We start from the raw sequence: 14,046 nt of genomic DNA on the forward strand, positions 1-14,046 counted from the left end.
GAACAGCATTGTGGATGTAGCTAAGTCACTTGGCTGGGTGGTTCAAGAAGGCAGCTCACCACCACCTTCTCACAGACAGTTAGGAATGGGCAGTAAATACTGGCTGAGTAGGTAACGCATCTCATGATAGAGTCATATATAAAATAAGTCCAGTAACACAACTACCGTGCCAGTGTAGCCTATAAACAGTATATCATGTTATGTTTGTTAAATAGGGAAACATCTACCTATACAAAGCCTCTAAATAGGTGACTATGATATACGTTTGGGAAAACTGTGTTGAAGATTCAATTTTTAGTCACTTGGTATACACTACATTGGTACATTAATTACTGGACTTTGAAAAGATCCTTTTAGGCATTTCTTAGCAATAACCAAAGGGACATATCCAGAATCATGCTTAAAATAAAATCATCATCATAAGAGTAATGTAAAAAAAAGTGCCATCTAAGCTATAAAGCTGCTTCATTTGAAAATATACTGACTATGATTAGGCCAACAGCAGTTGCTGATAATAGAACTGATGATAAATGCTTAATTTTATTTTGTAAAGCTGTCTTTTCCAATTTCTACAGAGTAGTGACTTCTGAAGTATGAGAGATGATTATGAAGCTTGCATCTGGGTAGTGCAATAAACTAGAACATTCTACTTTCACCTTTTAGGACTTGAAATTGAGGTCAGCCCATTTTCTTGAAATGAAAGTGTGAAGTCTTTGATGGTATCATAGATTCCAAATGAGCTCGTTTTGACAGACTTAGTTCCGGACCTGAAAGATGTACAGCACAAAACTGACCCATATTTGTAATTAATTGAGGTATACTCTAGGTCTGATTTTGGGAGGCCATGTAAATGGACACTGTAAAGACTGGAAATGTCATTAATGGAGTAGTGGTGTTTTCCTTGGGTTGAAGTTCTAGTCATAATAAATCACATCAAAATGTTTCAAACATATGGTTTATGCTTTTAAGTGCTAAAAATATTATGCAAGCAAATGTTAAATATACATTGTTGCAGCAAGTTCAAAGAAGTTTTTTTTTCAACTGTATTCATTGATGTGCTTGACAGACGTTTCACATGGCAGACATCTCAAACTAATGAGAAGAACTGATGGCTTTAAAAATGGAGCAGTAAAAATTCCTGATTCTCACCTGTCCTAAAAGATACACCTTCACTAAATGCTTTATCAAATTAACAGTCAAATTAGAATGAACTTATAATGTTACTCAGGATCTTTTATAACATAACTTGGGTTGAATTCACAGCTTATTTCAAGAAGAGAAAGTGGGAGAGGAGGAGTTGGGGAAAAAGACAACAAGAAAGAGCAAGTTACAATGGTTTGCACAACAGCACATAGTAGGCTATAATTTACTTTAGAATATAACTAAACCAATTCTGCACTCCTTTAGGCACTTATGCAGTCTCAACCCATAGGTAACCTGCTATCAGGAAATAAGCTAAGCTTTTGCCTAAATTGTCAACTTAATTAATTTCTGAATTAACTGGAGTCACATAATCTGCTACTTTTTTTTTAGGAAAAGTTGTGTGCAAATTGTTTTTCTATTTGGTAGATATAATAAGTGTCTTCTGCTTTTGAAATGCAGGGAGTAGCCATTCCAGCCAGGACTGGGCTATCCAGTGGCCTACAACAGAAACTGGGAAAGAGAACACTCCTGTCAGCCAAGCAGAACCAGTCCAGTGGCCTGGATGCCATATGACGCACAGTCCCAAATTCCCATCAAAGTTCATGCAGCAAGACTTTCATTCAGTGCCTGCACTGGGACCCACTTGTACATACACCGATAGACTGACCATTGGAGATCCAATCGGACTTTACCCTACATTTGAGAGTGGGCCAAGTTCTCTGCCACCTTCTCCACGACAACGGCATGCTATGCATACTCCTCCACGAACTCCTCCCATAGTTACAACAATGACACCTCCAGGAACTCCTCCAGTGAGAAGAAGGAATAAGTTGAAACCACCTGGAACACCTCCGCCAACTTCTCGTAAACTGATTCACCTCATTCCTGGTTTCACTGCATTGCACCGAAGTAAATCACATGAGTTCCAGCTAGGAAACAGAGTGGAAGAAACTCAAACACCAAAGTAAGTTAAATGCTCTTAATGCATCATTCTTTCTCTTTTGAACTTTATCAATTACAGTTGTGTTATCACAACAATTAAAACAATTTAAAAATAAATTGATAACATCTATATCTGTCAATAGCTATGTAGATTTTGAAGACAATAACATGGTGTAAATTAAGCTGGACAGATGGAAGTTATTTTCACCCAATTATGCTTTTGGTGAGGTAAAAGTGTACTGTAAATTGCTAACACTTATATTTGTAAAATATTGATCAGAAGGATGTTGTGGCAGAGCCTCTAAAAGTGGTTAGATTTTCCTCTGCTCACTTAGGTTTCCAGTTTTTTTTTGTTGACAAGTTGCTGAACTTGAAAGCTAATAGTAGTGCAATGAGAGAAGCTATAGGAAAGAACATACCAGCCCTTGAACAACATGGGCTTTGATAAAACAGGGTGTACCTGGCAGAAATGAGATTCTCAATGTCGAGAGGAAAAATTCTGTTTGAAACTAGAAGGCAACAGTTCCCAACATGAAAATCAGAATGGGTACCTGGTGTTTTTGGCTCACCACTCCAGGGAAAGAAACTGCTCATCAATCTACAAAGGCTGCCATTGGACAGGTACCAGCCTCTGCACACCCTCATGCCACATCTCTGACCAAATACAATGCAGTTCTGTACTTCAATGTTGCACTTTGGAGTGCACCAGCACCTTACATTACAATGCTGCCACCAGAAAAGGCTGCCAGCTCATAGATTAGACCAGATTGCATTTCAGGACTCTACACCTGTTCCATTAGTGCTTATTCACTTGTTCCTGCTTGGATGCTCACAACATCTCTGCCTTACCTTTTTTTGTACTTTGTCCCCTCAGCCAAAGTCTAAAAGCTCATGGTGCTTCTGTCTTAACCTGTCTTTTAACGCAGGCACAAAGCCAGACAGCTAATTCTAGTTACCCGTAGTGATCAGTCAAGGGAAAGAATGTGTTTCTGTAGAGACCATGCTATGTCAATCTCAGATCTACACCACGTGCCCGCAGCAGAAGTGGAACAACACTGAACGTGCTTCAACTAGATGGTTATGTCTCAAAATCAAAGGAAAGTAGTTCTCTGTTAATCTTCAGTCGGGGTTACTGTCACAGTAAGTCAAGGGAGCCTGAAATATTGGCTACAGTCATTCTGCAGTCGCTGGGGCTGTCCACTGAGTGCACATCATTCCTGTCTGAGGAGTGGGCCACAATCGGACCATCAGACCCAGTACTAGGCAATCACGGTTCGTTAGGGTTCACTGCTGTTATAGGGAAGTTGGGAAAGTCGGTTATAGGGACTGGAGGCAGCTTGCTGGGATGCAAAGGGGACAGTGATTGTGAGTGAGGGAGACAGGCATGGATTATTTGTGTGGGGAGGTTGAGGCAAGGGGAGCAAGTTATTGACAGTTGCATCGAACCTTACCTTGAAGAGACAGTGCAGCACAGCTGCATGACAAAACTGTATGGCCAGAGCTCTTAGGGGTTAATATTGAGAGATGAAGTTGCAAGTCCAAGTAGTATGTGGGAATGTGTGGAAGCTTGGTACTGATGGGGTTGACAGTAAGTGCAAGAAAAAAAGGAACATAGAAATTCAAGGAGGACTTCTTGATTTGCAGACTGACACTGTGACTCACTGTGCCAAGTGCAGCAAGCATTGCCTTCCGTACTCATGTCACCCATAAAAAGCTCGCTGGAAATGCAAAATGGGTGCAACCGCACCCATAGAAGGTGAAGTAAGTGTTTATTTTACTCTGCGTGAGCATATAGGTTCTACTTGTGAACGATATGAAGCTCTTCAAGGGGCAATTTCATTAATGAGGCACTTACATAGTTTGAGTGGAAATCATCTGTAATCATAGAATTCTGCATGTGAAATGCACGCAGTGTTCAACCATGTGGGATACAATTCATAGCCACAATCTTCACCATCTCATTGGTCATTGCAGATTGATCATTGTCACCTCTGTGAAGCAGAAAGAATCACGACAACATTAAAAGTGGCACCTATGGGCCACAATACATAAAGAGAATCTAAGATCTCATAGGCAGCTGAAGGGCATGGAATTGATTTCCTCTCACCTTGGACTGTAAGTATTCATCAACATGCTTTTATAAGCTGCCTTTCATGGGTGATGGGGCATGATTTCAATAATCCTACTGACCTAAAACTCTGATGCTAAGATCTCTGAGTTGCACCCTGCTGATGTATGAGGTGGATGGGTGCCTAGCTCTCCACACAAAGTATTATGGCAGCACCATTGCAATGCAACGGTATCAGTGAGCTCCAAAGTTATTCTGAAATATGGCATGATGTTGTTGTGATGGTGGTGCATGTCGGATGCCAGCCTCCAATGATGGGGCTGTATTTCAATGAAATCTGTAACATTGAGGTCTGCTGGCCAAGGTGGGGTCCCAGAGGAACAAGTGGTAAGCTGGAGTCGCTAAGTATTCACTGTAACTTTCATGTTGTGAAGTGTTGCTATCTGGTTTCTCATCTCCACATGGAAGAATAGCAAACTGCATATCAATGAGGCGAGATTAGAAACTAATGAAATATAAAAGCATGAACATCATCCTCTTTCTCATTTCACTGTCCTAACCTTGGATGGAAAGTTGAATGTTTTTCTCAAATATCGAGAATCTCATTGTTCCAATGTCAGCTAATTTTCCTAACTGACTCGCAGTTGCCCACATCACTTCAGAGGCAGGCAAATCATGGCTTCTCATTCCTTGTTTTTTTTGTGCATTCATCTTGAAAATGCAGAAATGGAACAACTTTATAGCATCATAGAATTTTATGGTTGAGAAGATGATTATTCGGCCCATTGTGTATGTACTGACCCCCTGAAAGAGTTAAATTTTAAATGGACTTACACAGTGGAAATTTGTTTTGAATACTGTAATATACTGAAATATCAAAAAATAAACTCTATGCACTAATAATAAGCATAAATGAAAATATCACTAAATGTGTTTTCCAGGCCTTGAAAAGGAGAAATGAACAACTAATCACAAAGTTACCAATTATTTACAAATTAAATTATCACTTAGTGAATTGATTGCTGTCTTCCCTAATGAGTTGCATTTTTAAAAAAATAAAATCTAATTATGCAGAACCAAGCTGCTGTTGGGACAATGAAGTGCATTGATGACACCTTTATCTTTTCTGTTCTAATTGATATGTTATGCTGGCAGGTATTAGGTGTGGGATCCACGAGGCAAAAATAAAACATCATTGATCTTGGGAATATGGATACAGGAATTGATCTTCCAGTTGAAGTGCAGATCTTGGCTGATTTGCCTCTGAATTGCCACTTTTCTACCATTTTCATTTGATACCCTAAAATCAGTCTTGAATATTTCTATTATCCAAGTTTCTTCATCATGTTTGAGGGAGTGAATTCCATATGTAAAGGTTTTCTAATGCCACTCATTTTTAGTCTTAGTGCTTTAGTTTTAATTTTAAGGTTGAGTTCCCATATCTTGGATTTCCTGGAGAGGAAATGGTTTCACTGTCCCTTATCAAATTGATTAGATCACCTCTTTACCTTCTAACCTCAAAGAGAATGCAAATCAAGTTGATGTAATCTGCTTCATAATTTACAGATATCAAAAATTATTTTGTATTATTAAGCTTGATTTGTATCAGAAAATTCACTAAGTTTATATTTGAAAGCACACACTTTACCTCTGCATTGGTGTGGGAGCTAATTTGATTTAACCAAATGATAATATCAGATATTCAGCATGCTACTGTTAGCCAATCCATTGCAGAGAATAATTATTCCTTATTTTTTAAAAAGCAAAGTTGGAGTTAATGTGTTAGGAATATATGTCTCTGACTGATTCATGATTATAATGCCTCTCAAAATTAGTTTGGCTGTGAAACCTGTTCATGTCGGGCCTGGAGTTCAACATTATTGTTAAAACGGATAATATTAATGTTGATTTAGATACTTATGTCAGAGAAACTCACTTTTGTTTACCATTTATTTTTTAATTAGTAATTCCATGTTTACATTTTCCATTTTGTGTATTGTGGCCTTTCACAACAGACCAAATTCCCTTCTCCTTACCTATGGTTTCTTGCTGATGTAAGAAAAGATTTGAAAGTTCAGAGTTTATGACTGTTTTCGGCTGCCTATTCACTTTTTTAGAATTTTTGTCTGAACAAAATCATTTTGAGAGATACTTGACCCAATCCTTGTGGAATAAAATGTGATATCTGAATCAACAATTGTAGCATATGCAGGTGTTAATGAATTCTAACCCAGATTTTTCCTTCAATATCTGCATTTACATTCAGAAGTATAATTTTTAATTGGCTTGTTATTAACATAATCAAAAATAGGTCTGGAGTACACATCACATTCCTTTTCTCCTAAATTGTGATAATACACTGTAGAGCAGAGAAACCTAGGCATTCAGGTACATAATTCTTTGAAATTCGTATCGTTATAGACAGGATGGTTAAGCATTAAGCATGTTTGCCTTCATTCCTCAGATCTTTGAGTATAGGAGTTGGGATGTCATGTTGAGGTTGTACAGGATATTGGTTAGGCCCCTTGTGGAATACTGTGCAGTTCTTGTCACCCTATAATAGGAAGGATATTATTAAGCTGGAGAGGGTTCAGAAAAGATTTACCAGGATGTTGCTGGGAATGGAGGGTTTGATATATAAAAATAGATTGGAAATGCTGGGACGCTTTACACTGGAGCATAGGAGGTTGATGGGTGACCTTACTGAGGTTTATAAAATCATGAAGGGCATAGATAAGGTCGATAAAATCTGGTGTTGGAAAAAGCACAGCAGGTCAAGCAGCATCAGAGGAGCAGGAGTGTCAATGCTTTAGGCAGGACACTTCATCAAGAGTCAAAGATAACATATAGATAAGATTACTATAAAGGGTCTTTTTAATAGTAGAAGAGTTCAAAACTAGGGGGCAACGTTAGACTAGATAGGATGGAGATGCATAAGGAGGAGGTGCTAGCAAGTTTGGCAAATGTCAAAATAGATAAGTCCCCTGGGCCAGATGGGAATTATCCTAGAATTCTCTGGGAAGCTAGAGAGGAGATTGCAGAGCCTTTGACTTTGATCTTTGTTATCATTCTCAACAATACTGTCAGAAGACTGGAGGATAGCAAATGTTGTCCCCTTGTCCAATAAGGGGAGTAGGGACAACCCTGGTAATTATGAGCCTTACTTCGATTCTGGGTAAAGTGTTGGAACGGATTATAAAAGATAGGATTTATAATAATCTAGAAAGGAATAATTCACTTGGTTTTGTGAAGGGTAGGTCATGCCTCACAAACCTGATTGAGTTCTTTGAGAAGGTGACCAAACAGGTGGATGAGGGTAAAGTGGTTGATGTGGTGTACATGAATTTCAGTAAGGCATTTGGTAAGGTTTCCCACGATAGGCTATTGCAGAAAATACGGAGGCATGAGATTGAGGGTGATTTAACAGTTTGGATTAGAAATTGGATAGCTGAAAGAAGACCGAGGGTGGTGGTTGATGGGAAATGTTCATCCTTGGGTTCAGTTACTAGTGGTGTTCTGCAAGGATCTGTTTTGGGACCGCTGCTGTTTGTCATTTGCAGATGACACTAAGGTTGGTGGAGTTGTGGATATTGCAGAAGGATGTTGCAGATTACAGAGGAACATAGATAAGCTGCAGAGCTGGGCTGAGAGGTGGCAAATGGAGTTTAATGTGGAAAAGTGTGATGTGATTCACTTTGGAAGGAGGAATCGAATAAAGAGTACTGGGCTAATGATAAGGTTCCTGGTAGTGTGGATGAACAGAGAGACTTTGGTGTCCATGTGCATAGATCTTTGAAAGTTGCCACCCAGGTTGATAGGGTTGTTAAGAAAGAAGTTTGATGTATTAGGTTTTATTGGTAGAGGGATTGCATTTCGGAGCAATGAGGTCATGTTGCAGCTGCACAAAACTCTGATGTGGCCACATTTGGGAATATTGCATATAGTTCTGGTTGCTGCATTATAGGAAGGATGTGGAAGCATTGGAAAGGGTACAGAGGAGATTTACCAGGATGTTGCTTCTTGTGGAGGGAAGGCCTTATGAAAAAAGGCTGAAGCACTTGAGGTTGTTTTCATTCGAGAGAAGAAGGTTGAGAGATGGCTAACAGAGACATACAAGACAATCAGAGGATTAGATAGCATGGACAGTGAGAGCCTTTTTCCTCAGATGGTGATGGCGAGCATGAGGGGACGTAACTTTAAATTGAGGAGTGATAGATTTAGAACAGATGTCAGAGATAGATTCTTTTACTCAGTAGTAGTGGTGGAGGGGGAAACTCTCTGCCTGCAACAGTAGTAGACCCGCCAACTTTAAGGACATTTAAATGGTCATTGGATAAACATATGGATGATAATAGAATAGTGTAGGTTAGATGGGTGTCAGATTGGTTTCACAGGTTGGTGCAATATCGAGGGCCGAATGACATGAGCTGTGCTATATTATTCTATGTTCTATGTAGTTTTAAGGTGAGAGGAGAAAAATTTTAAACGGACATGAGGGGCAACATTTTTACACAGTGATTTGTTGTGTAATGAACTGCCAGAGAAAGTATTGAAAGCAGATACAGTTATAATGTTTAAAAGATATTTGGATAGGTTTATGAATAGGAAAGTTTGGAGGGATGTGGGCCAAGTACAGGCAGGACGTACTGGTTTAGTTTGGGAACATGGTCGGTGTGGACTGTTTGGAAGAAGGTTCAATTTCCATGCAGTATGACTCTATAACTGTGGAAGCATCTCGCTTTCAGAATCATCTTACTATTCGGTCTCAAAAAAACTGACTCTCTGTGCATTCTTAGTGCTGTAAGCATGACTTGAGGAATGCTCAGAACTAATTTTTAATTATGAAACGTATTTCAAAGTAAGAAAATACAAAACTGTAATCACTTTATACTTTTGACATTGATGTAGCAATATGGATTGTGGTACTTGTATTTGGGGTAATTATTGAGTGAATGTGGATTTTTTACATGATAGTTTGAAGGTTTTTTCATTTGTTGTTTCCATCCTAAAACATAATAGAAATATTTGCAGCAAATTGCTTATTCATAATTACAGGCTGCAATGTTTTCGATTTGATAACTGTAGACATGCTTTAACCACTGTCCAAGAGCTTCATTGAAAGTGGCATATTTATCTTCAGGGACTGCAGGAGAGATGATACTGTTTAGGAAATGCCCACTTTAGAGAGAAACCGTGCCTAAGGAGACAAAGTCACTTGGAAAGTTGAGTTAAAATAGTCCTGAAGGCAGAGGCTAAAAATACAGAACAGCCCGGAAATAGACAATAAAATGAGCAGAATAAAGAAAATGAAATAAATAATACACAGAAAACGAGTCAGGTACAGCAAAAAAACTGCATGAAGTTCAAAATATCAAACAAAATAATGAAGAAATAGTAAGAGCATCAAATGAATATATTTCCCCTCTTGGAGCAGTTCTGTCCACAACCAATAGTTGAAACAGTAATTCGTTACAGTTACTAATGTAAAGGAACTCCACTTGAAACAGTGAGTATACTGGGATTCTGAACTCATTGTTGGAAGATGATCCAACATAGCCTGCATCTCCAGAACAAACTCTTCCCCAGCATAGGAAAGAAATTAGCATGGAAGGGAAAGTAAGCAAGCAACAAACTTACTTTGATCATGGCCTATGGCCTTTGAATGTAAGGATTTACCTATAAATAGGCAAGAGAATGGCCTCAACCAACAGGACCATCTACTGGTGGAAGCAGGGAATGAACGAAAGAATGGAATTGGAGGAATCCAAATTTCTGGAAGTGTTTACAGACAGGAGACTTAACAGAGATGGGGAGATTTTGGGAACTTTCAGCCATCGAAAGTGCACCTTGGAAATATGACATGCGTTGAATATACATTTTCCAACTACTTGTGCTTCCTTAGAAAGCTAGAGATGGGACCATGACCCCTCAGTGGTTGTTTTTGCTACATGGAGGCCAATATCCATTAGAATTTGTAACTTATTTGCATTATGATTCACTGAGGGCTTTATCAGTTCAATCAATTTTCATCGACAAATAACCGATGACTGGATAGAACTGAAAATAAAGTAAACACAATAAATTCTTTTGATCAGTGAAAAACAAGAATTATTTTTTCTCTTCCTTTGCTTTTTGCCTTCACTTTTGTTTCAGTTTGATGAGATGTAAATGGATATGATGCAAAGTAATAGATCAATCACATATTCGCATAGATGCCTCTGTATTTGCATCAGGATATACTGTATTATTTTCCCCTAATGTTTTTCTTATTTCTTTAATTACCACAGTCTATTTCTCATGATAACATTTTTTTAGTTTTTTTTCTGTTTCATTTTTCTTCATATGCCTGCCCTCTGGATTTTTCTGTCTTCCAATCTTTTTTTTCTGATTGTTTTATGTCTGTGAAGATATTCCAAGCTTCACAGAATGACTGTTCAGTAACTGACAATTCCGGATAATGTTGTGAGTGCAACTAGCACAAGTTCCACATCTCAGTTGAAAGAAATCCTCCATCTACTCCAACCCTACGTCAGGCTGTAAACAAATTGAAAATTTTTTTATGATGGCATTGTTCTGTTTTATACATTGTCCTGTTTCATTGTCTTTCAGATGTATGAGTTGAATTTCTCTAACTTCTTCTCTGACTCTTTTACCCCCTAGTTTGACTTTAGGTCTTTGACTTTTGAGCTAGGATCAGAGACTTCGAACAGTTGCATTACCTGGATTGTTACCTAGGTAAGCTTAGGCTAATACCTGGGTAACTCTACTGCTGATTCCATTGCTTTGAAGTTTCACACTATTTTGTCTCTCTGATGGTAGCACTTTTGTACTTGCCTGGGACCATGACAAAACTGTCAGCTGAATTTGCTGAGGTATCAGTATGTAGCTTCTGAAGAGACTTGGTATTCAAGAAGAATTAGCCTTGAGCAAAGGAGGAAAAGAAACCTGTTGGAGGATGTTGAGATCAAATGGGATGAAAGAATGATGTTTCAAGAATTGGACTTGCAGATGATGTGAAAGAATTGTGTCTTTGTAGAATTTTTAAAAATTAAAACAATTAAACCTTCCATTAGTCCACTAACAGGCATGGAAAAAAATGATGTGTTGAACACTTTCACTGGGGGAGGGCATGTGAGCATCATGAAATCACCAATAACAGAGTAAATGATGAGTAGAGAAAATCATTAATATAAAGAAGGAACAGTGGGAGACAGCATGGGAGCCCCCAAGGTTAGGAATCAGTATAGTACAGATTTTTAAAAATTTACTCATTCACAGGATGAGAGCATCGCTGGCCAGACCAATATTTATTGCCCATTGCTGGGGGCAGGTTAAGAGTCAACCACATTGCTGTGGGTCTGGAATCACGTGTAGTCCAGACCAGATAAGGATGGCATTTTCCAACAATTGACACCAGTGAACCAGATGGCTTTTTCCAACAATCGACATGTTCATCATGTTTTTGAAAGTGATTTATTTCCAAATGGAATAAAGAAAATAGTCCATCTGTTATCATGCACATCTCTGATGCAAAACATAGGAGTAAGGCATTGTCAAAACAAAGCCATTGCTTACTTTCAGCTGAATTTCAAACCAGTGAAATGTTTAAGGGATTGGCAGTTTCTTCTGGATCTTTTTCTGTAAAGATTAGCATGATGATTATCAAACATCTGCCACATCAATACCTTTACATTTTTACACTTTCAATTCAGTCTCAAGAGGATGATGACTACTAGGCACTGTAGAAATGCTGGAATGTTTCAGTTGGAATCGGAACAAAGTCAAGCTTCGAAATGGTATTTAAATCTGGGTATCTGCTCAATTTATGATATGTTTATAGGAGATTTAAACTAAATATTAGTGAAGATTACTGTTGTGGAAGTTTGAAAGTTTTTTTTAAAGTAAGGAAAACAATTAATTAATATTAGCCAGAAAGCCAGAGACATTGTACACGTCATACACAAATGAGTTTCAATGTCATTATATTGCCATTGTGGGCATATGTATGGAGGCCTTCTCTCCAATCGATTGGTGGATTGCTTCGACTAGAATATTACTTTGCCTTTTTGCAACAAGCAAGATATTGACTGTATCCAACAGCCTACGCTTACAAATCTTGCAACATTATGGCCAACATTAAATGTGATTCTGCAATTGGACAATATTTCCTGGATAATTCTGAGTACGTGAAGAATTGTGCTGACAGCCAATTTTGGATTGTCCTTTGGGCTCGCAGAGAAGCACACTTGGAAGCTATTAGTGTAGAGAGCCCTGTTCTTTGCAGTCAGAAAAAAACATATACACACATTGCACCTGTTTCAACTCAACAAAATTGGTGACTGCCTGCACTGGTTCATTTCTCAGGGTAATACACTGTCCAATCATAATCAACTTGCCTGATTTAAAATTTAAACAAAGTTGACAGTTAACTGCCAATCAACATTAATGATAATTTCTTCATGGCAATGCCTCTACCAATCAGATTGCCTTAACCAACTAATCAGCATTCCCCTCTAATGCAGTATTAATGTTGATTTTCCAGTTGAATTGGTATTCTTACAAAATGTCCTGATGAGTGCAAGTCAAAAAGCTTCCATAAAATGTGTCTTTGTTTCAGCAATATTTAATTAATATTTGGAAATACTTGAGAACTGATGGCATATGTATTTAATTATATTAAAGTTGCTTGGTAACCAATTTACTTCTGAATATCCTTATTTAATGGCCTTGAAAGATCACTAGGTATGTATTTATAGAGTCAGCGACTTTGCTACAATTCTTATAATTTCTCCTTTAAAAAGTGGAGAACATCAGTGAAAATTTAAAGTAGCTATGAAGACGGTAACACTTATACAAATTATGTGGAATTAAATGCTGCTAACTGTAGAAAGAAATACTGGCAACTGTTGGTTTGGAAATGACTTAATTTTTCAGTTAGCATCATCTCCACTGGATGTTTAGGTGTTCAATCCAGAGCCAATATATTAATAGACAAGTTCAACTATGTATGTTGTAATTGTGTGCTCTTCTGCACAAAAGTACATTTGTAAAGTCATAATTATGAAGCACAAATGTAACAATGGAGACTAACTGCTATAATAGTTTACAATTGACTTTAGAATATAGTAGTTTCACATCTACAGTCTTGTGAATGAATAGCAACATATTGAATATAATTCCACATTGAGAGAGTAGTAAGAGAGGACAGTGCTCATGCTGGACGTAAGATGTGTTATGTCACTATTTCTAAAAACATGGTTGAAGTAACCCTTCAGAGGCTAGCATCCATCACCAATCACCTTTATTTACAAATGAATAGCTTTTTACAATGGCACTGCCTCTCAGGCATTCAGGGGCTCAAATCACAGACATTCATCCTTATCTGTCAGCCAAGTCTCCCTTATTGGAGCAGATTAAGAGCCCAAATAAGGGAACTCATATTCTGAGGTCCAGCCGGCTGACCTTGAAACAGTCACTACATCCCTCCCCTCCCAATCCACAGACAGGACAGTCTGATTCCTTTGAGAGCCTCCTGGGGTATCTTAACACCGGGTCAGATCCCTTCAACTTGGAGTTATGATGCCATTTCACCCTCCAACCTAGGTCCAGGAAAATCAGTCTCAGCCTGGTGCAAAGTCTTCTACCCATTAGAAATGCTGCCAGTGTAGTTACACATGGGGTAGTTCTGTAATCAATCAAGAACCATGACAACTTGATATCTAGTGAGGCTTTTGGCTGTTTCTTCAGTCCACCTTTCAAAGTTTGGACCACTGTTTCTGCCAGGCAATTGAATAGAGGGTGGTATGGAAATGTCCAAATATGTTGGAACCAATTCAACTTTAAGCAGCAACTAAAGTCCCTGTTGTTATCAGGATGTCATCTAGGTAAATGCT

The 14,046-nt window shown here is 38.3% G+C and overlaps 1 protein-coding gene across 1 annotated transcript in view; it reads left to right on the top strand.

Moving 5' to 3' along the window:
* ksr2 (kinase suppressor of ras 2) overlaps window positions 1-14,046 on the top strand; it is a 434,890-nt gene that overhangs the window by 143,641 nt on the left and 277,203 nt on the right. The window contains exon 4 of the mRNA XM_060844153.1: window positions 1,603-2,107. Coding sequence (XP_060700136.1) covers window positions 1,603-2,107 — 505 coding nt within the window. The remainder of the gene's footprint in view (window positions 1-1,602; window positions 2,108-14,046) is intronic.

Source organism: Hemiscyllium ocellatum, chromosome 24, assembly GCF_020745735.1.
Source record: "Hemiscyllium ocellatum isolate sHemOce1 chromosome 24, sHemOce1.pat.X.cur, whole genome shotgun sequence".
Taxonomy (NCBI): Eukaryota; Metazoa; Chordata; class Chondrichthyes; order Orectolobiformes; family Hemiscylliidae; genus Hemiscyllium; species Hemiscyllium ocellatum.